This window comes from Phocoena sinus, chromosome 13, assembly GCF_008692025.1.
Source record: "Phocoena sinus isolate mPhoSin1 chromosome 13, mPhoSin1.pri, whole genome shotgun sequence".
In the NCBI taxonomy this organism is placed as follows: Eukaryota; Metazoa; Chordata; class Mammalia; order Artiodactyla; family Phocoenidae; genus Phocoena; species Phocoena sinus.
The window spans coordinates 34,943,106-34,970,019 of NC_045775.1; the positions used below are offsets into that span (position 1 = coordinate 34,943,106).

The following is a 26,914-nucleotide window of genomic DNA, read 5'->3' on the forward strand; positions in this document are numbered from 1 at the left end:
ACCCTCTTTAGGAGCTTGCAGTAGAGTGTCCTGACTCAGGCCAGGCTGCCACTTACTACTGGATGACCCTGGGCAAGATATTCAACCTCTCTGTGCCTCAGTTTTTTTCATTTGTAAGATGGGAATCATAGTATCTACCTTACAGGACTAAATAAGTTAATGTGTGTAAAGTGCTTAGCATGGGGCCTGGGACAGAGTGTTTATGATTGCTCTGTCATCATTCTCTCCCCTCTCTCCTCATCTTCACCCTCTCTCCCTTCTCCTCATACTGTTACACTTCTCCGTCCAGTCAACATCACAGAACTGTCAAACCACCACCACATCTGTCTTCTACTCAGCTTCATCTGGAGCTAGCCTTATCTCCCTTTACTAGCAAATCTGTTGAAAGAGGGAAGAGTTGTCTCCATTCCTTCAAATCTCATTAATTCCTCCACCCATTATAGTGGGTTATATGGCTTCCCTTCTGCCCCCACCCCAACCTCTCACTGAGATTGCCATCACAAGGTCACCAGAGACCTCCTAAATGCCAAATCCAGCACGACTTTGGGTCATCCTCTTTGAGCTTTCTTGAGCGCTTGACACGGTTGTCCCCATGTTACTTTTCTTTGTACTCTTCATTACATTGACCCCTTTATTCTCTATCCAGAGCAATGCTAAGTAACATTCAGATATTACAGCCATTTTCCCAGATTTTTTACAGGGATAAATTTCAGATACCGTAGTAGTCACCTGCATACCCCCTTTCCGTGTCCCTCCATTTCAGAAGTAAGCACTTTCCTTTTGGTGTTTCTCATCCCAATGCATGATTTTATACAATTAATACAAATGTATGAATCCACAACCAATACAGAACATGTTTTGCATATAATTAAATTTTATACAAACAACAATCTATTACTTCTTGAAAAGCTGGGTTTTTTAAAATTTTATAAATTTATTTATTTATTTTTGGCTGCGTTGGGTCTTTGTTGCTGTGCGCGGGTTTTCACAGGTTGCGTCCAGCGGGGGCTACTCTTTGCTGCGGTGCGCGGGCTTCTCATTGTGGTGGCTTCTCTTGTTGCGGAACACGGGCTCCAGGCACGCGGGCTTCAGTAGTTGCAGCACGTGGGCTCAGTAGTTGTGGCTCACAGGCTCTAGAGCGCAGGCTCAGTCGTTGTGGCACACGGGCTTAGTTGCTCCGTGGCATGTGGGATCTTCCCGGACCAGGGCTCAAACCTGTGTCCCCTGCATTGGCAGGTGGATTCTTAACCACTTCGCCACCAGGGAAGTCCCCGAAAAGCTGTTTTTAATAGCACAGACCATGCAGTGTTAATCCAGGGTGTCGGTCCAGGATGCTTGACCAGACAGTGTCAGACACATACTTTGGTTCTCACATCAGCTTTCTTCAGCATGCACTTAGGACTTTTGAGAATGCTTTATTCTTGCATGGGGCACTTTGCAGTCTGTCTAGGTGGTTTTTTTGTTTTGTTTTGTTTTTTGTTTTGCAGTACACGGGCCTCTCACTGTTGTGGCCTCTCCCGTTGCGGAGCACAGGCTCCAGACACGCAGGCTCAGCGGCCATGGCTCACGGGCCCAGCCGCTCCGCGGCATGTGGGATCTTCCCGGACCGGGGCACGAACCCGTGTGCCCTGCATCGGCAGGCGGACTCTCAACCACTGCGCCGCCAGGGAGGCCCCTGTCTGGGTGTTTTATGTTTGGCTTTCACCCTCATAAAAGACGGCTCTTTTTAATTTTTTTTTTTTTTTTTACTTCCATGCTCTTTTTTATTGTTGCATTCCTGGTTTTCTTCCTACTTAAAGGTTTCTTCTGGGCACTTCACTGGGTCTTCTTTTGTGTGTCCCTCACTTGTGGGGAGTTTTTAAAGGATGGTTCTTGGTCCTCTTCATTCTCCCACAGGTGACCCCATCCATCCCCATAAGGTCAGCTCTCATCAGTAAGAGGGAGATTCTGAAATCCAGTCTCCAGACCTAAGTGTGGTGCTGCACGTGTTTACCTGCACGTCCTCCAAGCCCCTCCAACTTGTCTTAACTCTGTATCTTTTCCTATGAACCTGCTCTACCACCTGTTTCTTTAATGCGTCAGTGTCCACCCATCATGCACAAAGTTGCCTCTCTGCTTGACGTGGGCTGTGCCTCTCTGTCTGTACCTTTGCAGACTGCCACTGCCCTTGCTTGGAATACAGACCGTTTCCTACTCAGGTCCTACTCAGGTCATCTCCTACACCCCTCACCAGTCTGTCCACACTGTTCCCAGAGTAACTGATCACAATGCAAGACAGATCATCCTCGGCTTCTTAAAAACCTCACACACACTCCCTTCCCTGCCTTATTGGGTTGTCTGCAGGACCCTCCCAGGCTCCTGAGATTGCAGGGCCCAGCCTGTCTTTCCTGCCTGTCTCCTAACTCTGTCCCTAGGCCTCCTCCTCCCTTGCCTCCGTGATCTCCTCACCCTTCCCTGCACACCGAGTCTTCTCACAGCTCTGTGCCCTTGTTCATGCCCTTCCCTATGCCAGGGATGCCATTCCCTTTGCTACATTCCTCATCCTCCAAGACTCGGCTCACATGCATCGCCCCCTGTCAGCCCCCCCAACCCCTGTGCTCTTGTGCTGTCATCAGTGCGTTACTACCTCGCAATCCCACTGGCTTGGGTTGCATTTGATCCGTTTGCAGGTCTGTCTCTCCCAGGCTTGGCCTGACGGGGCTCAAGGTCAGAGACATATCGTCTGACTTTGTGGCTTAGGGTCTGGGCCGTGGTGTGTGCCCAGCAAATGCTGGATGATTGGTGGCAGCCCAGCCATGCCTGCCTAGCCCCTGCACACAAGTCCCTGGGTTAAAGTCATGGAAGCCGTTTTTTCACCCCTCAAGGGGACAGCGGGTCACATTAGGAAGGGGAGAGAGGTGCTGCCCAACATGCTCACCGAACAGTGCAGCCCGTCCCAGGGACCAAAATGCTATGCAGAAGCCAAGTGCAGGGAATAGGGTCTCTGCTCAGCCTTGAACCGCCTCCCACTCCCCTTGTACCACCACAGCCAGTACCTTCCCACCAGTAGAAAACGCTGCACTTCAACAGTTTGCCCTCTCCCCTCCCCTCCCCCCATCCTCTCTCACCCCTTGTCCCCTCCCCCCTCCCGGTAATAACTACCTTCCTCCCTCAGTGCTCTGGCATATCAGTTATTTCCATCTCTCACCCCTGGAGTTGAGCAAGGGCCAGGGTTACTGTTCCCATTTCACACATGGAGAACAAGTCCTGGGAGGGGTACAGTGGGTTGGGACCAAGGTTAGGACCAGGGGGTCCTTCCATGCAAGGAGAGTGTGGAGGCAGCCTGAAGCCCCACTTCTCTCCCATAAGGGGACACCCAGACCCCCTTTAGAGAGTGCCTTGTCAGTGGGGAGAGCTGAGGGGCAAGAAGGATCCCAGGGAGGGTTAGGAGTGTGGGCCCAGAGCCTGTGACCAGCCTCTACCTGGGACTTCTCGAGGGGGAGAGACAGCAGTGCACACAGGCCACGGGGACCATCTGGTCATTTCCCTGACGTCAGGTCAGGAGAGTGAGCCCGGCTCCTGAGAGGGCAGGGGGTGGCGGTGTTGAGGGGAAGGGCCCAGGGAAGGGAGGACCAAGGAAATGGCACGTGGAGCCCCATTTGCCCCTAGAGCGGCTCGGAAGCCAGGCAGGTACAAACGTGGGGAAAGATGGTATCAGAGGGAAGGGTGTTCATTCAGCACGCACGTTAGTGCCCCTTGAAGGGGGTGCTCCACGAGAAAGGGCTCAACCCCCCGCCTCCAGGAGCGCTTGGACCTCTCCTGAGAATGTCTGACTTAGAAGTGACAAATCTCAGGTCGGGCTGGCGCAGGCTTGGCCCGTTCCCCTCTGTGGCAGCAGGGGCTGGCGAGGCGGGGAGGTCCTAGGAGTGGCTCCGCCAGCGAGAAAAAGGCGGCAGCAGAGTGGAGGGCTGGAGCAGGGGGCCATGTGGGGCAGAGACACCCGGGGAGCCCCCTTGGAGGAGCCTGGGTGGCACACCCATTTCCATCACTTGGTTTGGGTTCTCAGTATTTCTGTGGGTTTCTGACAGCGGCTGGTGAGTTTTCAGAAAAGGGAAGATGGCCGGAGACACACCAGGTTTTAATACCCATCCATCCTGTCCCCCAGGCCACCTCCCTCTGCCTGACACGTTCTGTCTCCCACCTCAGCATCCACACGGCATCCACCTGCTTCCCTCCCGGGATGTGGGTGACCCTCCTGGGCCTTGGCCACCACTCCTGAGGACTTTTAACAGAGGGAGGGCATCCCTGTCCACAATGTCAGAGGGTTGGACTAAGAGGATTAAAACAGTTGGGGAGAGGGGCTTTGGCCCCCATCGTCAGACCCTGTATCTGAGGCCTAGAGGCCTGTGGCTGGGGTGATGAGTAGGGAACCAGTCCCAGGTCCTTCTGTACCCCGCAGCAGGGAGGATGTATGTCTACTGGGGGCAGATGTTCATTCTCCTGAGGTGGCTAGGGCTGGGGACACATGGTGTTCAGGAGGTGCATATTTGGGGCTTTAGTGGCTTCTGTGTAGCCCTTCGGAAGCCTTGAAGGCCACACACCCCCAATGACTTCGGCTGTGGACAACAGGGCCAACCACTCTCCCCGCCAGAGAAACCCCTGATTCATGCCCAGTGCACGCCTTGTGCCTGGGGGCCCCAGGTCAACAGATGTATTAGCCCAGGTGGTCTCAGACACTGACACAGGCGTATTGAACAGAACAGAAGGGGGAGAGATGGGCAAGATGGCTTTGGGCCTGGGGGAGGGCGGTGAGCTTGCTCTGGTGACCTGGAGACCCCTGACCCCATCCAGCATCCTGTCCTGGTTGGGTAGCAGCCACCACAGGTTCCAGGGCCAGAGAAGGGTACTTGGGGCTGAGGAAAGCCAGGGGAGGGGATCCAAGCCGAGCCAGGAGCCTGAACTGGATGGAGGTGGTAACTTCCCAGGCTGAAGATCCTCACGTGGTCCCGCAGGAGAGTAAGTCAGGGGCCTCCCAGGGATCCAGGTGGGCAGCCCATCCCATGAGCCTGAGGACCTCTCCCAGGGAAGCGTTCTGACTTCAAGGGCACACCAGGGCTCCAGGATCAATGTGGAAGCTTCTGTTCTTGCTTCTGTCCCCAGACTGTCCCTTCATCTTGGGGAACTCGCTTTGAACCCTCCTGATGCCAGAGCCAGATGGACCCAAATGTAACTTACTGGTTTTCCTTAGAACAGCTGAGGCAGCCTTGCATTTTCAAAAGGAAGTTTGTTAGTATTGAAAAAGACAAACTGGAGATGACAGAAAATGCAGCTGTCTAATTTCTAAAGCAAGACTTCTGCTCTCGCAGTCCTCCAGCTCCGGCCCGGGCCAGGGCAGCTGTGTGGCCCTCTGCCTGAGCTGGAGTCCCGGAGCCCCTGCCTGTCTCCACCTGCCATCATGCTCTGTGCTTTGGGGACATCATCTGGGACACACGACTCCAAGCCAAGACCCTTTTCTCTCCCTGCCACCCACCTGGCTCCTGCAGATGTCCCTTGTCCAGTTGGTTGAGGGACCCTGTGCTGGCAACAGTCCAGGGAGTGACCCTGTCCCTCCAGCCCAGAGGCTGGCAGTCTTCCCTCCTGTGGTACCGCAGCAGGGCCCCTGTCCTGGGAGGGCCTTCCTGGTCAGCCCTCCTCCGAGATCTCCTGCGACACCTCTGCCTATAGCCTCTCTGCGGCCACCACCTTCCCAGAGGCCACCCGGCGCCAGGCAGAGGGCTGGTAGGTGCTCTTGTCGCTGGCGGAGGCCTGCCAGCCCTGGGTGAGGCCCAGCAGGGCCCGGCCCTGGCAGAGGAAGTTGGGGTCGGAAAAGCAGTAGAGCATGGGGTCCAGGGCACTGTTGAGGTAGGTGAAGGCCAGGGAGCCATGGAAGAGCTGCGAGCAGATGTCCAGGGTGCAGCAGGCGTGCAGGCGGAAGGCCACGATGGAAGCTTTGCCGAAGATGACACTGTGCAAGAAGCAGACCGCGTAGATGGCCACGACCGCGGCCAGCATGCGCACGGCCCTCCGCGGGCCCGCCTGCACGTCCGGGCCTCGGCGCCGGCTGGTGAGCGTGATGTTCATGATGGCAAAGAGGATGAGCGCCAGCGGCAGGAAGAATTCCAGCACGAACAGGGCCTGGTGCCAGGGGAGTGAGGCCGAGGGGCTCGTGCCCAGCTGGTAACTGAGGCAGGAGTGGCTGGAATCGGTGGTCGGGATCAGGTGCCCGTTGAGGAGCAGCATTCCCCCCCAGAGTCACCCGGCCCCCCGGGCGGCTGCCCACACGGAGGCCCTGCTCAGCACGTGCTGAGGCCGCACCACCTTCAGGTAGCGGGCGAGGGAGGCGGCCGCGAGGGAGACCGTGCTCGCGGAGCGGTTGGTGGCGATCACGAAGAGGTTGACTTTGCAGGCAGTGGCCCCGAAGCGCCAGGTCTCGTGGAGGAAGTAGTAGTCCACGCGAAGAGGCTGGTTGATGATCAGGAGAAAGTCGGCCACCACCAGGCTGACCAGGAACACAGTGCTGGATGTCCAGGGCCGCGCGTGGAAGCAGCAGAGGAAGAAGGCCAGGCTGTTCCCCACCAGGCCCAGGACAAATTCCACGCTCAGGACTGGCGCCAGGAAGGCAGACACCATAGGGGAGGAGGCCGGGTGGCAGGGAGCCGGGGCCTCTCCAGGTGACCCCAAGGCAGTGGTGAAGGCAGAGGGTGAGGAGGAGGGAGGGAGTGAGGAGGGAGAGAGGGAAGGAAGGGGAGAGGGAGAGCTCAGGTTATGAAATTCCATGGGCTGCTTGCACCGTGGGTCTGAGAGACGTTTCTACGGTCATCCTACCCCCGCACGAGAGTGTTCAAGGGTTAGTGCTTGCTATCAGCCGGCCACCGCGATGACTCAGTATCCTGGGGTTTTCCTCAGCATCCTCGCAGCCACTGAGAAACGCTGTGTTCCCATTTGCAGGCAAAGGGGAACCCTGCAGCCTGCCCTCCCTCCCTCCACGCCTCCCCTGGGTACCTCCCCGGGTACCGGGTGGCCTGTGGCCTGTGTGTGAGGTCTCTAAGCTCCGCCTCCGTTGGAATCTGCATTGCCCCTGGCGGAGGAGGCTGCAGGGCTCATCAGGGTGAGTGGAGGCCCAGAGAAACCCTGAAGTGGGAGGAAGGCCCAGCTGGGGTGAGGTTGGGGAGAGTGTTCACAGCCCTGAGTGGTCAGACATTGGCCTGCCTGAAGGCAGGAGCTTGTCCTGGCAACTCAGAGCCCTCCGGTTCATGCAGACCACCCTGGACCCCTCCCACCCCATCACAGACGCAGACTGGGTGGCTGCCTCCCTGCCCACACCAGCTCTGGCAGCAGGGACTGTGGAGCCAACAAGACATCGTCCTGGGAGAGGGAGGCGGGAGTCCAGTCAACACCCTGACCGTCGTGCTCACAGCCTGGTGAGAACAGCCTGCTGTACGTCCGCCAGCCTGCTGTCGTTATTCTCAGATTCCTGATGCTTCCAAAGTCTGTGATGGTCCCAAGTCCACATCCGTGATGAAGTACATCCCACAGGCAGAGGGCTCCCCTACCAAGTTTCTACTGCCATGGCCTGGGGACATGGGGGCTTCTCCCACAAACAGAACAATCTTGAGAGTCCTCGAAGTTCCCTGACACTGTCCACCCCACTTAGCCGGCCATCACCCAGTACTCCCTGCGGAGAGGGGAGTGGGAAGCTGTGGCTGGCTTCAGATAAGGTACGAGTCCTGCTCCCCTCTGCGTGGTATTCTCATGAGCCCATGGCACCAGGCCTGCGGGCAGAGATGAGGGCCCGGGGCTCCTGGTAACCTGGGACAGAACCAAGAGGGGCTGTGGTTCCAGGCTCCGGGATCTGACATGCCCCACCCCCTTGCCTCCATGCCAAACGGCTGTGGTCAGCAGGGCGCTGTGTGCTGCCAACTCTGAGTCTCTGGGTTTCAGACGCAGTGGCCGTTGGCCCCTCTCCCACAGATCCTCCAGGCCTTTCTGCTGCCCTGGGCTCCCACTGGCCAAGGCTGAGGGCAGATAGGCCATAACCACGGGGTGCAGGGTGGTGGGACCACCAGACTGAGCTTTGAATACAGACAAGCCTGGGCTGGAAACAGAGCTGCCTGCTTTCCAAATCTCTCTGAGCCTCATCTGTAAAATGGGGTGCTACCACCTTCTTGGAGAGCTGTAAGGATTAAATGAGGTCATGTATGTGAAAACGTCTAGCAAATTCCCTGGCACAGAGTCGGTGTTCAGAAAAACGGGAGATCTAATTTTCGTGATTTTCTGTCTTGGATTAGGCCCACCCTTGGCACTAGGGGGCCCATCTCGTGGCCACGTGCACCCTGCCCAGGGGGCCTCCCTGGGACATTCGTGTGTTCTGTCCTCAGCTCCTGTGCAGAGAAACACATCACTGCAGCCCGGGCACACGCCCAGCCTCTGCCCTCACTGCCCTGAACCGGTGGAAGCTTCGGGGGAGGCTGGTGGTGTTTCTTCATTGCTTGTAGGAGAGGAAATCCTCTAGAGCGGTAGGTGGGTGAAGGTCCCGACATCCCTCAGGGCCGGAAGTCCTTTCAGCAAAGTCAGGGTCTCCTTTGCCGTTGTCAGTGGAGGGGATCGAAGCAATGAGCCGGCAGGCTGGGGCGGGGGAGGCAGGGTTCAGACCCAGGTTTTCTGGAGGAAGTGCTGACTCTACCCAGGGACCTGTTTCATCCAGATCCAGCTTCAGTTCCCCCCACGTGCGACCCCTCACCAACTTCTCAATGAAGCCCCATGAAACCGAGCCCGGATCTCCCTCTGCAGGTTGCATGATTCGTCTCTACCCACTGCTGCGTCCGGGGCTCCCAGCACTCCTGGACCCCACGGGGGCCTGTACATAGCAGGGGGGAGAAGGGGGAGGAGGCCAGACAGCCCTCCCCCCTGCTGCCAAGCTCCTGAACAGCTTTACGCCCCTCTGAAGGCTCATCACAATGTTTGTGTATTATTCCAGCTGGGGGGATTTTGTGTTTTTAGTATTTCTACGTTTTCTACAATGAGCACAAGTCACTTCAGTTACTGGGGAGAGAAACCTCAACAGATGCTATATTTTAAAGTTACGTAAAAAGAGTAAGTGAGAAAGAGGCAGAGGGACGTCAGCTGTGCCGCAGGACAGGCATAGGAGCTCGCGTGGAGGGGCCACACATACAGCATGAGGGCTTCTCTACAAGCAGGGGGAGCCGATCACAGACCCTCCACAAGGTCCACGGTCACCCAGTGCTCCAGATCTCCCTCCCCCCTGCACACGCACACAGTCATGGGAGCACCAGGTGTCTGGCAAAGATCACAGGCTGTGTGTGTGCAGACCCATAGGTGCCCGTCTGTCAGGAAGCCTTTACTAAGGACCTTCTTGGCATCAGGCAGGTGCTGCGCTGAGCCTGTGGACAGAGGGATGGAGAGGACCCTGGCCTCGGAGCAGTCCGCCCGGCAGAACCCTGCAGGGCAGTGGGCTGAAGGCTGTTAGGGGTGAAGGGAGCTACAGCCCCCAGGAACCTGGCAATCCTGGAGAGGACAGGAGGAGGATGGATGACAGTGATGTCCAGGACCCGGCCCAGGAGACACTGAGTCACTCGGCAGCAGTGCACGTAGAAGCGGTGGGGCTGAGAGAGTTACTTGGCAGGGGTGGCGCTTGGGGGCACCCTGTGGCAGCTCTGGGCCCGCGGCATGAGGATCAGTCACCCCAGGGGCTTCTTGCGGGCAGGGTCCTGAGTCACAGACAGGGCCGTGGAGCCTTGCCCTCGTTCCCAGCTATACCTGTGGCGACGCCGGTGGGCGGGGCTCAGACAAGGCTGGGATCCCAGGGAAAGATGGGCAGTCCCACAGTTGGGGGTAAATCCTCCCCGGGTACTCACGCGGTCCCAGCTGGCACCAGGAGGCTGTCATCGGGGGTCAGGCTCAGGCGCCGTCCTTCCATCGTCACCACCGAGGAGCCCTCCTAGGAAAGAGGAATAGGAGAAACAAATGGAGGCTGTCAGGCCACGGCACCTGTCCGAGCATCCCTGAGTCAGCCTTGGCAAGGAGGCCCGGGAGCTGATCCGGGCTGTGGGCACCCCAGGAGCAGCCTGGTCCTCACAGGCAGGCAGGAGGCAGTGCCCCCCCCGCCCCCCCCCCCCCCGGGCCCACTTGCCAACTGCCACAGCCACACGTCCACGTCCTGTCTCGGGCCTTCGCTGCTGCCTTGTCCGCAGACCATCACCTGCGGGGAAGTGACACGGAGCTTTCCGGCACATCCTGCCCCACGTGGGAGATGGCCTTGAACCTGGCCCCGAGACACCAGGCCTGCGTGGGGCAGGGATGGGGCCCGCAACACAGCCTCATTCCCAGGTGCGGAGCAGAGAGCTGACCTTGGAGAGGAAGGCTGCCCAGGCCACAGGGCCCCCTGGCCACCTGCTGTTGGGGATCACACGTGCCTGCCCTCCACATCCACCTACATTTCTGGCCCCTCGGACGCACGACACAACTGCTGACCCATGTGGAGGCACGCCTACCAGGGGCACACGAGGCACGTGTGTGTGCATGGCACAGCACAGATGCACGTAGCACACACGCATGAACTCCCCAGAGGATGCCCACCTCCCTTCCTCGTGAGAGGTTAGGAGTCTGGCCTAAGGAGGAGGAGGAGGGAGGTGGGAGGGGATGAATGAGAGCGAGAGGGAGGCCGAGCAGCTCTGACCTGCATCAGCCGGAACCCACAGCTGCTGTGCAGGCCACGCTCCCAGCGGCCCAGAGTGGGACTCAGTAGATGTTGGCTGGAGTGAGCTGAAGCAGGGAGAAGGAGGGGTGTGAAAGAATGGGGTGGGGGAGGCGTGGTGGGGCGCGCCGGCTCTCACAGCCCTGTGTAAGCTCAGGGCTCGGCTGGCTGGGCCTTTTAGGGCAGGTTTGCATCCAGTGATCATCCCCTCCACGGGGGTATCTAATTCAAACTCCAAGGGATGTACCAGTGGCAAACGGTAAAGCACAAGTGAACGTGAGCCTCCTGGCAGGTCTCCTCGTTGCCACACTTGCCCTCCTGATCCAGTCCTCACTCAGGCTACAGTGATCTTTCTGAAACACCACTGTAGCCTGGTCAACCCCCTGCTCCCCGCTTCAGCACTTGGGTGAAGCTCTCTTGTTTCCAGGATTCGTCCTTGCACCTTGCCCAGCCCAGGAGAGCTGCTAGCATGTGGGCACTGCCTGCTACTTTGGCCATCTACCAATTGTATCTGCTGCCCCCACTCCCCTGTCCTGGTTCCCCAACATCAGCTGTTTGCAATGTCAGCCTGTTTCAAGCCTCCATGCCTTTGCTTAGGCTTCTCCTTCACCTAGAATGGGCTCTCCATCTCCCTTTTTTCCTTTTGCAAACTCCTACAATAGCTTTAAAACTCAGCCTATACATCACCTCCTCCAGGAAGTCGTCCCTGACTTCCCTCACAGCTTGGTTCTTCCTTTATCCTCCTATGGCTTCCTGTAGCTTCTCTACCAAAGAAGGTATCACATGATCGTGGCAATTGTTGATTAACTTCTCCATTTACTAGACCATACACTCTCTGAGACAGTGACTCTATCTTATTTTCCTACTAAAGCCTGAAGCATAATAGGCACTCAATAAATGTTGAATGGAAGGAGGCAAGCCTTGTTTGGGTCTCTCTCTGTGCAACTCTCCACCCAACCCTCACCCCCAAATATCTCTTTCCCTTCTGGCTGCCAAGGCTATGATTGGCCAAAGGCCCAGGAAATCCTGGCAGGGAGATGACCCCAGACCCCCAGGAATCTCTCAGTGGATGCGGCAACCCCCTACTCCGAAGGCAAAGAAAGATTGCTGGGGACCACATAACCTCCATGGGCTTCCACTCACAGCAAAGCCATCATTCTCAGAGTCAGGGAAGAAACAAGAAGACCTATGCTTGTGTCCACAACCTCCAAGACTGGCATGTGAGTGTGTGTGTGTGTGTGTGTGTGTGTGTGTGTGTCCATGTGTAATTAGTTCCCATCTCCCGGGGCTGCTGGGCAGATGCCCTGGGTGGCCCAGGGCTGTGTTACCTGGGTCTCATAGGTGTCTCCAAACAGGCTGAGGGGTATGCCAGCATGCAGCTCCTTGCGGTGGCCAGCCAGCCAGACCTCCAGCGACATGGGCTCCATGACGGACCGTGTGCTCAGGGGGAATGGCGGTTCCTTGAGCAGCTGGTCTGCACCCACAGCACAGCTGTGGTCAGCGTCCTCTGGCCCCGCCGGCCCCGCCCCAGAGGGCCCAGTTCCCAGGGGTCCCAGCTCCCAATCGCTGGAATGGGCTCTGGCTCCAGCTCAAGGACCAAGCAGCCATGGGGGGTACTATTTGGTGCCATCTTCTTGTGCCTTGGGTACAGGGCAGAGTACTCAAAAGGAGACTCCCAAGACCCACCCTCCTCCGGAAAAGGAGGGAGGGAGGGAGGGAGGGGGAAGGGGAGAAAGATGGTTCCTAGTCGCCTTACCAGGGTTGGGTTTTCCTGTTCTGTGCTGCTCAGAGCTAAGGAACCTGCAGGCACAAAGGGGGAAGAGTAGTGGCTAGTGAGACACGCACGCGCGCACACACACACACACACACACACAAACACACACTCATACACTCCGGGGTGCAGGAGCCCGCACACACTCATGGTGCCCTCACACAATTTGTTGTATATCCACCATCCTTTCCCTCCCCTCCCCAGGGGGCTTTCCACCCTGGGGAGGGGCAGACTTTCTCCCTAAATCCTGGACTTGATGGCTCCAGGCTGGCAGGTACTGCTGAGGAGCACTGCTGGGCTGGGTCTGCTCTCCCCAGCCAGGGCATGGGGCCTCAGGAGAGCGGGGGGCAGGGGCTGGGCTGGGAGGCTCACTCCTGGATGATGGGGGCCAACTGTGTGCCGAGATCCTCGCAGTAGAACCACTTCTCAAACAGGACGTCAGTGGTGTCGCCTACGTAGTACCTGCCAGAGCAAAAAGTGGGCACCCAGCTCCCCACCTGGACGTCCTCAGGGCAGCCTTCCTCGGGCCTGGCTCTGCTCGTGATTGGCCGGGCCCAGGCCGGCCCTACAGAGCTGACGGCCTGCTTCATCCTGTTAGCGCAACCTAGTGGCCGATGCACGCTCACCCACACTCGGCTCTCCCAGGAGCCCCCGTGTGGCCCCAACGTGGGTGGGCTATTACCGACCCCGTTCCCATAGCTCTTACTGGTTCCCCAAACTTGACCATTTACAAAGTAGATAGAACTCCGAGGTTCAGGGAGAAGCTGGGTAACTTGGCAGGGATTACACAGCCTCTAAGTGGCAGAAGCAGGGCAGACTGGAGACAGTCTTAGAAACACAGCATCAGTGACAAATGCTTTTCCAGAAGGGGAAGCTGAGGCTGAGCCTGATCCGGGCCCTAGTGTGCTGGCACTCTAGGTCAGAGCACACGGAACCTTAAGGAACCAACGTGCTGAAGATGTCCCCCAGATGAGGGGGTCCTTCTTCTGGGGTCATGGATGGCTCTGAGAACTGGAGCGAAGCGCTGGGCCTCTTCTCTGGAGGAAGGTCCATACGCCTGTACACATAGCCTCTAGTAGACTCCCTGAGGCCCACCCAGGCCGGCAGCCCGGCCTGGCGTGCAGCTCCACTGGCCTGAGGAGCGCGGGGGCAGACCGGGGCTGGGCCTCAGGGCCCTGTGTATGCAGCACATCTAATGACTGAATGCCTAATCCCCAAGCTTAGCTCCCAGTGCCGGGCCAGCTCTGCTCTTCGGCTCCTCCTGAAAAAGAGAAGTGGTCCCGCTTATGGGCGATGGTTTGTAGACACACAGTGCATCCACCCTGCCTGACACCCTACGTTCTATCCTGGGATGGAGCTGGCCACTGGAAAGCCTCATAACTGGACCTTGATGCCCTCCAGGAACTGCCTTCAGAGTGGCATTTTAATGTTGAGCCCCTGGCTTTTATTAAAGGTCAAAAGCAGCCAGATGAAATCTGTTATTGAATTTGCTGTAAAAGTGTTACTGAAGACGCCGTCCTCTCCATCACTGAAGACTCCCCATATAAAGCCCCATGTCAACAATCTACTTTCGAATTTAAGGCCAGGCAGCTATTTCTACAACAGGCTATTCTGCAGTAGATTAGATGATTAGCAGTCATTAACATGGCGTTTTTGCAAAGCATTTAATAGCATGAGAGATATGAAAAAAAAAAAGCAAAACTCAAACCCATGCTTGCAATAAGACTGCAATGTTGTAAGGTGTAGATATGCATAGAAAAAAGATGAGATGGACGTCTAAGTGCTTTGTTAGCTTTCATTGGCGGGATGACTTTTTTCTGCTTGTTTTCTCTTTATTTTGTTTTATTGAGATATCATTCACATGCTATCAAATTTACCTTTTACCTGACAAGTCATTTTAATTTTGTTCATTTTGCTTTCTTGTACTTTTCCAGATTTCAAGATTGATCATGTATGACTTTGGTAATTAGAAAAAAAGGGAAGAATTTTTTAAATGTCCATTATAACACAAGATGTGGACATTTTTAAAATGTCCATTATAACAGAGTTTTCTGATTTCAGTAACTTGCTGGGAAATTTTAATTTTCTTAGTTAAAAAATAGCTTAGCTTTTGGAAAAATCTGGGTCCCCCTGAACCACAGGCTGAGTCCTCCTTTCAGAGGATAATAATCGGGTGACTGAATGGAAGAAGATGGGAACTCTGTTCTAGAAATCTGCTATAGAAACAGAGCACCCATCTCTGCACCCATATTCGTCCCCTCCTTGGTGTTTACTCACACTCCCAACTAGGCGGTCCCGGCCCTAACTTCGTATTTCTCTATAATGCCAGCTCGGCCACTTTCTAGCAAACTCAACTTCCCTGGGCCCAGTTTCTTCATCTGTAAAGTACATAACGGTACCCACCGGATAGGATCATTGTGAGGGTTAAAGGAATAAATACACATAAAGCGGTGGCCAGCACATAGTAAGTGTTATTCAAATGTCAGTGCTGGGTGTGGAATGAGCTGGGGTAGAGAAACAAGAAGAGGGGCGTACTGGCGGAAACTCAGCTCTGGGGTGGGAGGCTGGGAGAAGCAGCACTGTTCCGGGCTGCCCTGGGCCAGGTGGGTTTGACTTTGGCATCCATCCCCCTGCCCTTCCCCAGCAGACCTCAGTGCAGAAAGCACAGGTTCTGGGTCTTCCCTGGTGGTCCAGTGGTTAAGACTCCACGCTTCCACTGCAGGGGGCGTGGGTTCAATCCCTGGTCGGGGAACTAAGATCCCACATGTTCTGGGCCCAGCCAGAAGGTGTCAGGCTGATGGGCTCCCAGGCGGTCACAGAGAACACCCCGTCTCCCCAGCATCATCAGACCCACCCTACCACCTACCCCAATCCCTCCCCATCAGCCAGCAAATGCAGGATCTCCATTGCCACCAGCCCTCTCGGTGGCTGAGTGGCTTTCTTGGGTCTATCTAGGATCCTGCTGCTTCCCTCCCATCTCTGCGCCAGACCCCCAGACCAGGCCCACTTACCTGAGTGCATCTAGCTCCGTTTTCAGCCTCCTCCGCTCAATCACCAGCCCCACTGTGTTGGCAAACCTCTGTGGAGAGTGGGGGACCCCAGCGGGCAGGAGGAAGATCTGCAGGGGTGGGGACAAGGTGCCAGCCCCCGACGGAGGCCTCAGTGCTGCAGCGTCCCAGGCCTCCCCAGCTGACCACAGTCCAGCCCAGCCCCCTCTCTTCCAAGCCTCCACCCGGGAACTAGAGGAGATGTCAGGCTGTGCTGAGATGGACAGCCTTGAGGAGGAAGTGCCTGAGGACGGGGCCGAGGCAGGCTGGGCAGGTAGGAGGGCAGGAAGAGGCTGGGAGCACAAGACCACCACAAAAGCCAGGAGAGTGGACATGCTGGGGTCCTGTTCTGGGGCCCAGCCTTACCTCTCCCTGCCGAATGACCACATCCCGGTGTCTCCCTTGCTCCAGGACTTGGAGAAGCATGTCGCCTTCTAGCTGGTAAAACACCTGTGGCAAAGGACAGCTGACAGGCTTGGACCCTCCCCAGTCCCTCTTCCAGATCTTTGGCCTGAGTTCTGACCAGGAAACCTGAGGAACTTCCTGAAGGCCTCAGGGTTCATGAGCACCTCGGTCGCTCTCACGTGAGGCCCCAGCCTCCCCTGACACAGGCCACAGATAAAAGGGCTGGGGACACATGAGGATCATACCTTGACATTAAAGTGATGACCAAAGTACCCAGGACGTAACAGGTGGTGTCTGGCTTGAGGGCAGGAGGCTGGCTGAGATGCTTAGCGGACAATTCAGGGACCCATCAGCCAGGTAAGGAGAGCTACCCATTTGCTGCATCCTAGGGGCTGGGCAAGCACTTTCCTAATCGGACAGGCTGTGTTTTATTGTGCTGTGCTTTATTGCGCTTCCCAGATACTGCGTTTTTTTTTTTAATTGAAGGTTTGTGGCAACCTTGCATTGAGCAAATCTATTGGTGCCATTTTCCCAACAGTACTATTTCTAAGTTAAGGTATGTATACTGTTTTTTTAGACATAATGCTATTGCACACTTAATAGACTACAGGACGGTGTAAACATAACTTTTCCATGTAGTGGGAAACCAAAAGATTCATGTGACTCACTTTATTGCAATATTTGCTCTCTTTCAGTGGTCTGGAACCGAACCTGCAATATCTCTTAGGTATGCCTGTACATTATCAGAAATCTTTGTGACAACCTCCAAAAATATTATTAGCCCCATTCTGCAGAAAAGAAAAAAGGGAAACTGAGGCTCAGAGAGTGAAGCAACTTGCCGAAGGTCACACAGTTAGTCCTGGAGCAGCAGTTTGGACCTGAGTCTGAGTGTAGCTCTGGAGCCAGTGCTAGCTCCTCTGGCCACAGTGATGCCCTGGAATGGGGCTATGCTGGTCCAAGTCCCTCTGGAGGTCGACTGGACACATAAATGGTCATGTAAATGGTGGACTTGATGCTGGAAGCTGGGATGAGTTGGGGGCTCTGGGGATGGAAGCACTCGCCCCCTGCTGTCTCCCTGGGGCGGGGAGCGGGTGCCGCAGGGCTCCTACCGCATTTTCTTATCCCATCCTAAGTCCCTAATTAATGTGTTTACTGAGATTACCCATGGCACTGGGAGGAGCAGGAGGAAGACACATTTTCTCTTTACCAGTCACACATTGCACGGGTGTTAAGAGCCCCAGCCAATAGTTGAAGGGGCGTTATTAATAATAATTATTACTATCGTGTAAGGAGTTAGAGGAGATAGAGGTTCTTGTCCCAGAGTCTACTAAAAGAAATCAAGAGAGCTCAGGGAAACTAGAGAAATGTGGCTTTACAGTCTGACATGAGGACAAGCTGACACAACCCCTCTGAAGGGCAATGTGGCAAAGGGCAGGAAGAGCCTTCACAGCTCACACCCCTGTAAGGGTTTCTTGGGATGCAGGACCTTCCACGCTGAAACCGTCAAATTCCAGGGAAAACCAGGACAGTTGGCCACCTTACAGCTTGTCCTAGTCTTTCCATCTCTAGGAAAGTGGCTTCAGTGAATCAGAAATGCACCTGGCTCGGAACTTCCCTGGCGGTCCAGTGGTTAAGACTTTGCCTTCCAATGCAGGGAGTGCGGGGGTTCGATCCCTGGTCAGGGAGCTAAGACCCCACATGCCTTGCGGCCAAAAAACCAAAACATAAAAACAGAAGCAATATTGTAACAAATTCAATAAAGACTTTAAAAAAATGGTCCACATAAAAAAAAAAAATCTTAAGAAATGCATGTGCCTCGTGGCCGACGTACATGGCTGTTTTATCACAGCACATGGTAATTAAAGGCATAGCATCCAGTGTCACCTGGCCCTCAGCTCGGCCAGGTCACCGTGTACTTTTGACCAATTCAGTTAGCCTTTCTGTGCCTCGTTTCCTCATTTATAAAATGACAGTATCTACTCAGAATGTTGCTGTGAAGTGGGCCCAGGGTGCTGTACACAAAGGTACCCAGCACATAGTTATTAATATTAGCTATTACTAGCTATTAATATTAGTGATGGAAGGGATAGCAAAAATAATGCTAATAATAGCAGTAGGGGAAATGGCACTATTTTATGATAGAGACAAAATAGAGAACATTATGCAGCCATTAAAAGCGATGTCTCTGAATAACTTAATAAAATGGGAAAATACTAAAGTTATCATATGAAAGCAAGATTCAGAGCTACACCTAGCAGGTTTCTAATTATGTAGCCATACATGTATAATCCAGGCAGTGTTCACCATGGCATCCCTGAGTGGTGGGATTATGAACGAGGTATACATTTATGTTTGTCTTTCCTATATTCTGCACGTTTTCTACAATAAACAGTATTTACTTTTATTATTAAAAATAATTCATGCAAGTTATTTAAAACAAATAAGAAAAAACTTATCAGGCTCTTCTAGGGAGCAATCCTGCAAACTCCCCCCAAACCCTCCTCAGCTGGGAGGAAGCCCCTATGTGTCTGTAGATGTGGGAGGTGTCCTTCCATGGTTATGGGGAGAGGAGGAAAGGCCTAGAGAATTCTAGGGAGGGGGCCATACCCCTTAGGCCCCACAAATATCAGGGAAAGCTGGAGTGGGCGGCAGGGCTGGAGCGATGGTCTGGGCCAAAGTCAAGCCCTTTCTGGGCAGGCTACAAGGTGTTAGTGGCCATTAAACAACTTAGAAAGAAATCTTAGAAAGTGGAATTTTAGAGGCCTGTCCTGTGATGAGGGACAGGCCAGGCCTAGCCTGGAGCAGAGGTGCAGATCCTGAACAGCAGAAAATCCTGAACAGCCACGGGCAATCCAGAAGGAATGATGCTCTGTTTGGAAGTAAATGATGTTTGGGGCCTGTGGCTAACTAGAAGATGAACTGTACTGGCCGTTGGATCGAATCTGGCCTCCGCAGCCTGGAAAGGCCTTACAGGCAGGCGAGGGCAGAGAGGGGCTGAGGGTGCAGAGAACCCATGTGTATTAAGCACCTAAACCCTGTGCCAGGCTCTGTGCACATACCCTACCCACACTGCAACCTTCCACCGGCCAGGGGCCGGTGTCCCCCGTGAGCTGTGAGGAAACAGTCTCAGAGAGGTGATGTGATGGGCCCTGCCAAATCACATGGTTGGTAAGAGGCAGACTCCAGGTCCAGCTGACTCCCAGCCCAGGCTCCCTCGCACCTGTGCGCCCCAAGGGAAGGAGTCAGGTAACTGGAGTGTGTGTGTGGTGGGTAGAGCCCGGGCACCTGAAAGGCTGTTGCAGAGTCCTCAGTTCAACCAGGAGGAGAATTTGGCTCAGTGACTCCCTTCCCTCACCAGGGAGGAGCCTGGCCCCTGGACTCTCCTCAGATTCAAGGACAGGCAGGGACAGAGAGGATGTTGACCCTCAGCCCTGTGGCTGCCAGGGCCTGTGGCTGGCACTCTCCCCCACCGCAGGTAGGACCAAGCCATCACAGATTGAGGGGAATTCCCAAATCCCTCCCAACCACCTGAGGGTCCCTCCAGAGTGGGGACACCTGCTCAAGCCAGCCCTCCTCACCCACCAGCGACCCAGCTGAGTCAGGGTTTGGTTTGGGCCCCTAAGTGGATACCCATCCACTTGGGGAGACCTTGAGGTGGGGCTGGGACAGAGGTGGTAGGGGGCAAGAAGGGGAGGAAGGAGGGAGGGAGACGGGAGAGGTGGGCACTGAGACCTGGGCTCACAGGGTGGAAGCCTCTGGAAGACAAGATGGGGGTCCTGAGGCTGACTGAGGCAGGCAGGAAAGACCCTGTGACCAGCCTCATCTCCCCCACTGGGGCCACTCCCAATCCAATCCCATCTTCTCTCTGTAGTTTTGATTTTCCTGCTGACGTTTTCCAGAGGAAAACGGCCTCCAGTGAGGTGTGTTGTGAGAAGTGGGTGGCGGGAGAGGGGCGGGGCCTAGGACGGGAAGAGGCGAGGGGTTGGCTGGCCCGGGGTCCTCCTCACTCTGCCCTCCCCCACGCCTTAGGTGCTCGGCAAATGCTTGTTAAGCGAGTGATTCTCCTATGTTCCCTCCAGTCCCCGGCTGCGGCTGAGACACCAGTGGTGGGGGGGTGGAGCCTGGTGACCAAGCTGAACCCCGGACCTTGAACCCCAGCATCAGGCCCCCCATACTGAACCTTTGCCACCAGAGATTCTGATAGCTGGGAAACCATCTGTGTCTCTCAAGGGGGCCCATCTTTTTTCTTTGAGTTTACTTTTGTTTGTTTACTTTGGGGTTGATAGCACAGAAATACAGTTCAAAATTCAAGGTACAGAAGGGTATTTAGTACAAATTCCCCCTCCCACCTGCCCACCCCTCCATCAAATCGCTCCTAGCAACTGATGTGTCTTGTGCCCTCTAGATAAGGAGGGGGCCTCCCAGCCCTCTAGATAAGGAGGGGGTCTCACTTTGGAGGCCAATCTTGCATTATTCAGGTTTGGGGGCGAGGGGGCCAGGGCATCCCCCCCGGAGCATGGACGGCCTCTGTGTCTGGGGGCTGATGCCCAACAGCTGGAGCCTCTCACACCCGCAGAGGCTGGACTCTTTCCCGGGAGTTGTCAAGGGTGTCACTGGATGCCCACAACTTCGAGGCAGCAGTTTTACCCTGTGGTTTCAGTTGTGCCCCCTTCACCCATCAGTCATCTGATCACCCGCCTCTCTCATCCACAGGCTCTGGCCCTGGCAGGGGAAGTGTCCCCTCCCCCGGGGCTGGGTCGATGCGGGGTTGGGGGGGAGGGGGGCAGTCTGCGGCCTACCTCCTCACCCTCCTCGATGTGGTAGTCCTTCCTGGTGTTGGGACCCCCGACGAACATGATTTTGAGCTGCTTCTGGTGCCTGCAGTGGATGAGAGGGGAGAGGTCCTGAACCAGCTCGTGGTTGTACAACCAGAAACTAACACAACCTTGTAAAGCGATTATGCTCCAATAAAGATATGAAAAAAAAATCCCACCTCATGGGGCTGCTGGAGAATTAAATGAGAGGATGTGAAAACACTTGGCAGTCTCGGGCTTGTCAAGGTGTTAGTGATTGGAGCTGTGTGGTTTGAGGAGCCGCCCTGCTGGAGATGTTAAGCGGACCCAGCAAACTCAGGACTGTGAACCCGGAGCTGGGGCGCACACGAGGCAGGGCCACCCAGGCGAATGAGGGGGAAGGAGGTGAAGGGTCCACAGGGGAGGGCCTCAGAGGTCTGCCGGAGGAAGACGGTCAGCCCTGTTGGGTGCTGGGGCAGAGGTGGCCAGGGAGGGCCTGGTGGGGGTCTGTGAGCGCCCAGCTGCAAAGCGGGGCCTGGGAAGAGCACCAAGTGGAGATCCTCCTGCAGAAGCTGACCCTCTGACTTTGCCCTCTGCCCGCAGCTTCCTGAACGGAGTGTGCGTGTACGACTGGGCTGTCCCCAGGCCTCCGTTCTACAATTGATTCTGGGGTATCCTCCCCACCCCCCAATTTCAGTGGGGTTTGGAGCGCTGTTTCTCAGCCCTGGGGGACAGGGCTGCCGTCTGGCATCGGTATCTCTTTAGTCTCCGTCACCCAGCCATCCTCAGACGTCAAGGCAGCACGCAGTCACCAGAAAGAGGAACAGACGAAGGTGGTGAAACCCGGAATAGCCCGTCCTCACCCTTCCCTCAACATCACAAGAATGCCATCCCCCTTTCTGCAAGCTTCTGGGTTGACGAACTCCGAGCTGGAGGTTGAGGGGTGCAGATGGAGGAGAAGGGGGTGAGGACAGAGGGCAGGAAGGTGGGGGCGTGCGTGGGACTCACAGGAGCTGGTTGCAGACCGGGGGCAGGAAGGAGGCGCGGTTCTCCTGCACCCAAGCCTTCACTCTCACGGGGCTCTCCATGGTCCCCCAGGAGCCGCGCTCCAGAGCCTTGTGTTCCGCGCCGTCAGAGGGGCGCGCCTCTGCCCGACCGCCTATTGGCCGCCTAGTTAATCAGCATCCCGAGGGTCAAAGGGCGGGGCAACCATCCGTGACGCGCTGTGGCCCCTCTCGGACTTTGGTCTGGAGCCCCCGCGCGCTCCGCGCCGCCTAGCCCAGCCTCGCAGCCTGGGCGCCCCGCCCACCCGCGCCGGAGTAGGGCGCCCGATCCGGCCGTAAGTCACAGGATCGAGAAACTTCCTGGTCCCTTGTCCCCAGACTTTCCGCCTGGGCCCCAGAGAAACCCCAAAGAAATCCTATAAGGGGGAGAAGGCGGGTTTGTAAACCAGAGCGCCTGAATACAGGGGTGCTGGCACTGGGTTGGGGCCTCAGTTTCCTCATCTGAAAACTGGGAATGTCTACACAGCCATCTCGGGGTTGCATAGCGGCCACCATAGGCCCCGATTGATGTTAGTCCCCTATCCTTTCACGAGGACAGAGGTCGGGCCAGGGTCCGCAGATTTCTTGGGGGCTGCTTGCTCGGCTCTTCCTGTGGCTGGGTCGGGAGAGGACAGGAGGAGCAGCGGGGGGCGCAATGCTGGGAGCCCCGGACGCAAGACAGGTACTCGCTGCGCCGGGCTGGGGGGCGCCGTCCACTCACCTACGTTCGCAGGTGGCGGGCAGAGCACCGACAAGGTGCCTGGCACTGTTCTCAGCTCCTTTCGTGTCTTGGGGGCATATTCAAGTCACACCACAATTTATGAGGAGTTTTACAGATGAAGAACCGGGCACTCGGACCTCAGGAATCTGGGATCCGGGGTGCGGAGGGCGGACAAACCTAATGGGCTAACGATTCCAGCCTGGGGTGAGAGGCGCTAACCCGGGACCCTCGGGGCGCAGGGAGACCCGATGCTTGCCTGTGTGGGTGCGGAGGAGGGGGAAGGACGATTGGACACCTGCTTTCTTCCCGACTCAGAATTCTTAGGAAGATTGCGCCTGTGTGTTGGAGGAGGGAGGTGAGGGTGGAGGAGAAGGAACATAGCTCAGACACCAGCATCCAGACTGTAGAGCTTAAGAAACTCGAAACTCCTCCGACTCCTGTCCCCCATCCCATCTTGGCCACTCCCTGCTGTCTGGGGTGGGCGGGTTTTCTCAGCACCCTCAGACACAGGGGCTCCTTGTGCAAATCAAAACCCAGTCAGACGAATTACTTTTATTAAGTAAAAACTGTATTTGAAGATAATACTTGCAGTTTGAATTAAAGATATTTTTTCATAGAAAAAAATCTGGAAGTGCCAAAATTTTGGCAAGTCATATTTGAGTTATGATTTCTTCATATTTCTGCTTATCTGTATTTTCTAAATTTTCTGTAATAAATATATATTTTTTTGAAAAAATAAATTTTTTAGCTTGGAAAACAAAAACAAAAACAAAAAAACCCCAGTCTGATAGCAAACAAGACTCCTGCCCTCCCCTGCTGGGATCCTCCTGTTTCCTCTCCACGTACCCCTCCCCTCGCCCCCCTTCTCCCTCCTTTTTCTTTTTAGTTATTTATTTAGTTTTGTTTTTTTTTCTGAGCATTTCTTTCTAGAATCTTGTTTGGCACCAAAATAACTCAAACCATATTCTTTGTCTTTCTCATCTACAAGTAATCAGAGGAGATGATTGGATGTTTGTTAAATGGATGGATGGGTGGGTGGGTAGATAAAGGCATGAATGAATTCCCACTACAAGGAAATAAAAACCTCCATGATTTCAGCCCAACAGATGTTCTGATATGTAGTTCAAAGAAAAGAATGACAGTTACCCTGCATTTTACTTTTTATTTTTTTAAACTTTTTATTTTATATTGGAGTATAGTTGATTAACAATGTTGTGTTAGTTTCAGGTGTACAGCAAAGCGATTCAGCTACACATATACATGTATCTCTTCTTTTTAAAATTCTTTTCCCGTTTAGGTTGTTGCATAATATTGAGCAGAGTTCCCTGTGCTATACAGTAGGTCCTTGTTGGTTATCCATTTTATTTTTATTTTTTTAAATTAATTTTTATTGGAGTATAGTTGCTTTACAATGTTGTGTTAGTTTCTGCTGTATAGCAAAGTGAATCAGTTATACATATACATATATCCACTCTTTTTTAGATTTCCTTCCCATTTAGGTCACCACAGATCATTGAGTAGGGTTCCCTGTGCTAAACAATAGGTTCTCATTAGTTATCTGTTTTATACATAATAGTGTGTATATGTCAATCCCAATCTCCCAATTTGTCCCACCCCTCCACCTTCCCCCCTTGATAACCATAAGTTTGTTCTCTACATCTGTGACTCTATTTCTCCTTTGCCAATAAGTTCATCTGTACCACTTTTCTAGATTCCATAAATGCAATATTATACGATCTTTGTTTTTCTCTTTCTGACTTATTTCACTCTGTATGACAATCTCTAGGTCCATCCACGTCTCTGCAAATGGCACTACTTCATTCCTTTTTATGGCTAATATTCCATTGTATACATGTACCACATTTTCTTTATCCGTTCCTCTGTCGATGGACATTTAGGTTGCTTCCATGTCCTGGTATTGTAATCAGTGCTGCCATGAACATCAGGTGCATGCATCTTTTCGAATTATGGTTTTCTCCAGATATTTGCCTAGGTGTGGGATTACTGGGGCATATGGTAGCTCTATTTTTAGTTTTTTAAGGAACCTCCCTACTGTTCTCCACAGTGGCTGTACCAATTTACATTCCCACCGACAGTGTAGGAAGGTTCCCTTTTCTCCACACCCTCTCCAGTGTTTATAGATTTTTTTTTTTTTTTTTTTTTTCTGGTACGCGGGCCTCTCCCGTTGTGGAGCACAGGCTCCGGACGCACAGGCTCAGCGGCCATGGCTCACGGGCCCAGCCGCTCCGCGGCATGTGGGATCCTCCTGGACCGGGGCACGAACCCGTGTCCCCCGCATCGGCAGGCGGACTCTCAATCACTGCGCCACCAGGGAAGCCCAGCCCTGTAGATTTTTTGATGATGGCCATTCTGACCAGTGTGAGGTGGTACCTCATTGCAGTTTTGATTTGTATTTCTCTAATAATTAGAGATGTTGAGCATCTTTTCATGTGTTTGTTGGCCATCTGTATGTCTTCTTTGGAGAAATGTCTATTTAGATCTTCCCCCCACTTTTTGATTGGGTTATTTGGTTATCCATTTTAAATATAGCAGTGTGTACATGTCAATCCCAAGCTCCCTAACTATCCCTGCCCCCCACCCTTCCACCCTGCTAACCGTCTCCAAAATTTACAAGCAGCTCATGCAGCTTAAGATCATCAAAACAAACAACCCAATCCAAAAATGGGCAGAAGACCTAAATAGACATTTCTCCAAAGAAGACATACAGATGGCCAAGAGACATATGAAAAGATGCTGGGCACCATCTGACTCCAGTGTTCAGAAAGTCAACAATTCGAATTCTCTCTGGGTGTGCTGGCATTGTTTACTCACAGCCACCCGGACTCCTTCCAGTTATTGACCCATGGGCTCCTCCTAGTTTCTGGCTCTTACCAGCTCACAGCAGCCAGCTCTCCTCTCTGCACACAGGAGCTCATGTGCAACGTGGAGCAAGAAGCAGTCGCTGCCCGAGGACCAAAGCTCATCAGAGCCTGTCCTGGTTGCTGGTGCCTGGCTCTGCTCTCCCCTGGATGGTGGTTGCCTGCCCAGGTCACTAAAGCCACTAGATACTTCCAGGCTTCGCTGAGTCTGGCTGCTAACAGTCTGATCTCTTCAATCTGTCAACGGACAGAACTAGTTTCTCCAGCCGATCCCTATCCCAGCTCACCTTGGTCTGTCTCTGTCTGTCTCTCTGTCCCGCTTTCCCTCCCTTTCATATAATTAAGCAAATGTTTAAGAACAAACATGAATAAAACGGCTAGGTCATGAACCGTACTGGTTATTTGGAAATCTGGGTTCTGGCCCTGCTATCTCTTTATCTTGTATTATTGACAAGTCTGTTTTAAATTTTCTAGACATATGGTTGGTTTGAGGGGGTTTTTTTGTTTTGATTTTTGTTCAGCTATCATTTTGTTTTGTTTATTGTTTCTAATTTTATTGCATTGTGGTGAGTGAAGATGGTCTGTGTATTAGTTTTGGGTGGGGATGTGTTAAGATTTCCTTTGCAGCTTAGTCTATGGTCAATTTTTGCGAATGTGTATTCTCTGCTTAGAATGTAGTTCTAAAGGTTTCTGTTAGCCTAACCTGCTGTGTTACATAAATCATCTCTTTTCTAGTTTATCAAGTTGCTCATGGGTGCAAATGACAGAGGCCCCAGTTAAACAATGGCTTAACCAAGAGAAAGGTAAAGACTTATATAACTGGATACGCAGAGGAAGAATGAGCTTGTGAACTAGTGGTGTCATAATAGACCCTGATTCTTTCTGTTCCTCAGATCTGCTAACTGCAGCATCAGCTTCATCCCAAGGCTGATTCCCTAAGGGGTCAAGAGATGGAAACTATCCATAGCTTTTCTTTTAGATGAGGGGTTCTCAACCTTGGCACCACTGACATTTTGGGTGGATAATTTTTGTAGGGGGCTGTCCTTTGCATTGTAGGATGTTTAACACATTCATGGCTTCTCCCCACTAGATGCCAGTATCTCTCCCCGAGTTGGGACAACCAAAAATGTCTCCAGACATTGCCAAATGTCCCTGGGGGGCAAAATTGCCCCCAAGTGAGAACCAGGTGTGTTTACTGGCAATACAAGTTTCACATGCCCCAACCTGAACCAATTACTGGAGTGAAGGGAGAGATATTCTGATTGATTTATTCAAATTAAGATTTGTGCTTGAAACTGGAGGCAGAGTTGGCTTCCCCCAAAGTCTGTGGCCATGGGGGTGGGGTGGGATATTCACATAAAACTCTGGCTCATGACTGGGAGGTGGGAAATGATGCTTGGAAGGTAGTGAAGCATGTCTACTACACCTGACTTTTGACTAAGTTTTCTTTGACCCATTCCCCCCTCTACCTTCTAGTCCTATGTGTCTAGTGGTTATTATTTATTTATTTTGCGGTACGCGGG

General features: G+C 53.9%; 2 protein-coding genes and 1 long non-coding RNA gene across 3 annotated transcripts in view; 1 reads left to right on the plus strand and 2 right to left on the minus strand.

Annotated features, from left to right (window-relative positions):
* Positions 1-5,083: 5,083 nt before the first annotated feature.
* OXER1 (oxoeicosanoid receptor 1) lies at positions 5,084-8,951 on the minus strand. The gene is given in 1 exon segment (XM_032653292.1): positions 5,084-8,951. A coding segment is annotated over 1 exon segment (1,098 nt). The 5' UTR covers positions 6,796-8,951; the 3' UTR covers positions 5,084-5,697.
* Positions 8,952-9,061: 110 nt separating this feature from the next.
* Positions 9,062-22,032, minus strand: HAAO (3-hydroxyanthranilate 3,4-dioxygenase). The gene is made up of 10 exons (XM_032653293.1): positions 21,757-22,032; positions 20,755-20,833; positions 15,917-16,000; positions 15,515-15,621; positions 12,876-12,965; positions 12,489-12,532; positions 12,061-12,206; positions 10,169-10,237; positions 9,894-9,976; positions 9,062-9,795 (listed from the first exon to the last, which is right to left on the minus strand). Exons 1-10 carry the CDS (start codon positions 21,834-21,836, stop codon positions 9,717-9,719), a joined length of 861 nt encoding a protein of 286 aa, XP_032509184.1. The 5' UTR covers positions 21,837-22,032; the 3' UTR covers positions 9,062-9,716.
* Positions 22,033-22,275: 243 nt separating this feature from the next.
* LOC116764518 overlaps positions 22,276-26,914 on the plus strand; it is a 205,686-nt gene continuing 201,047 nt past the window's right edge. The window contains exon 1 of the long non-coding RNA XR_004352916.1: positions 22,276-22,473. This is a non-coding gene — a long non-coding RNA (uncharacterized LOC116764518). The remainder of the gene's footprint in view (positions 22,474-26,914) is intronic.

Coding starts and splice junctions, on each gene's coding strand:
- HAAO (XM_032653293.1), bottom strand. CDS start 21,836: ATGGAGAGCCCCGTGAGAGTGAAGGCTTGGGTGCAGGAGAACCGCGCC. Junction 12,207..12,488: donor AACAGGAAAACCCAACCCTG/GTAAGGCGACTA, acceptor CTGTGGGTGCAG/ACCAGCTGCTCAAGGAACCG. Junction 9,977..10,168: donor ACGTGTGGCTGTGGCAGTTG/GCAAGTGGGCCC, acceptor CCTCTTTCCTAG/GAGGGCTCCTCGGTGGTGAC.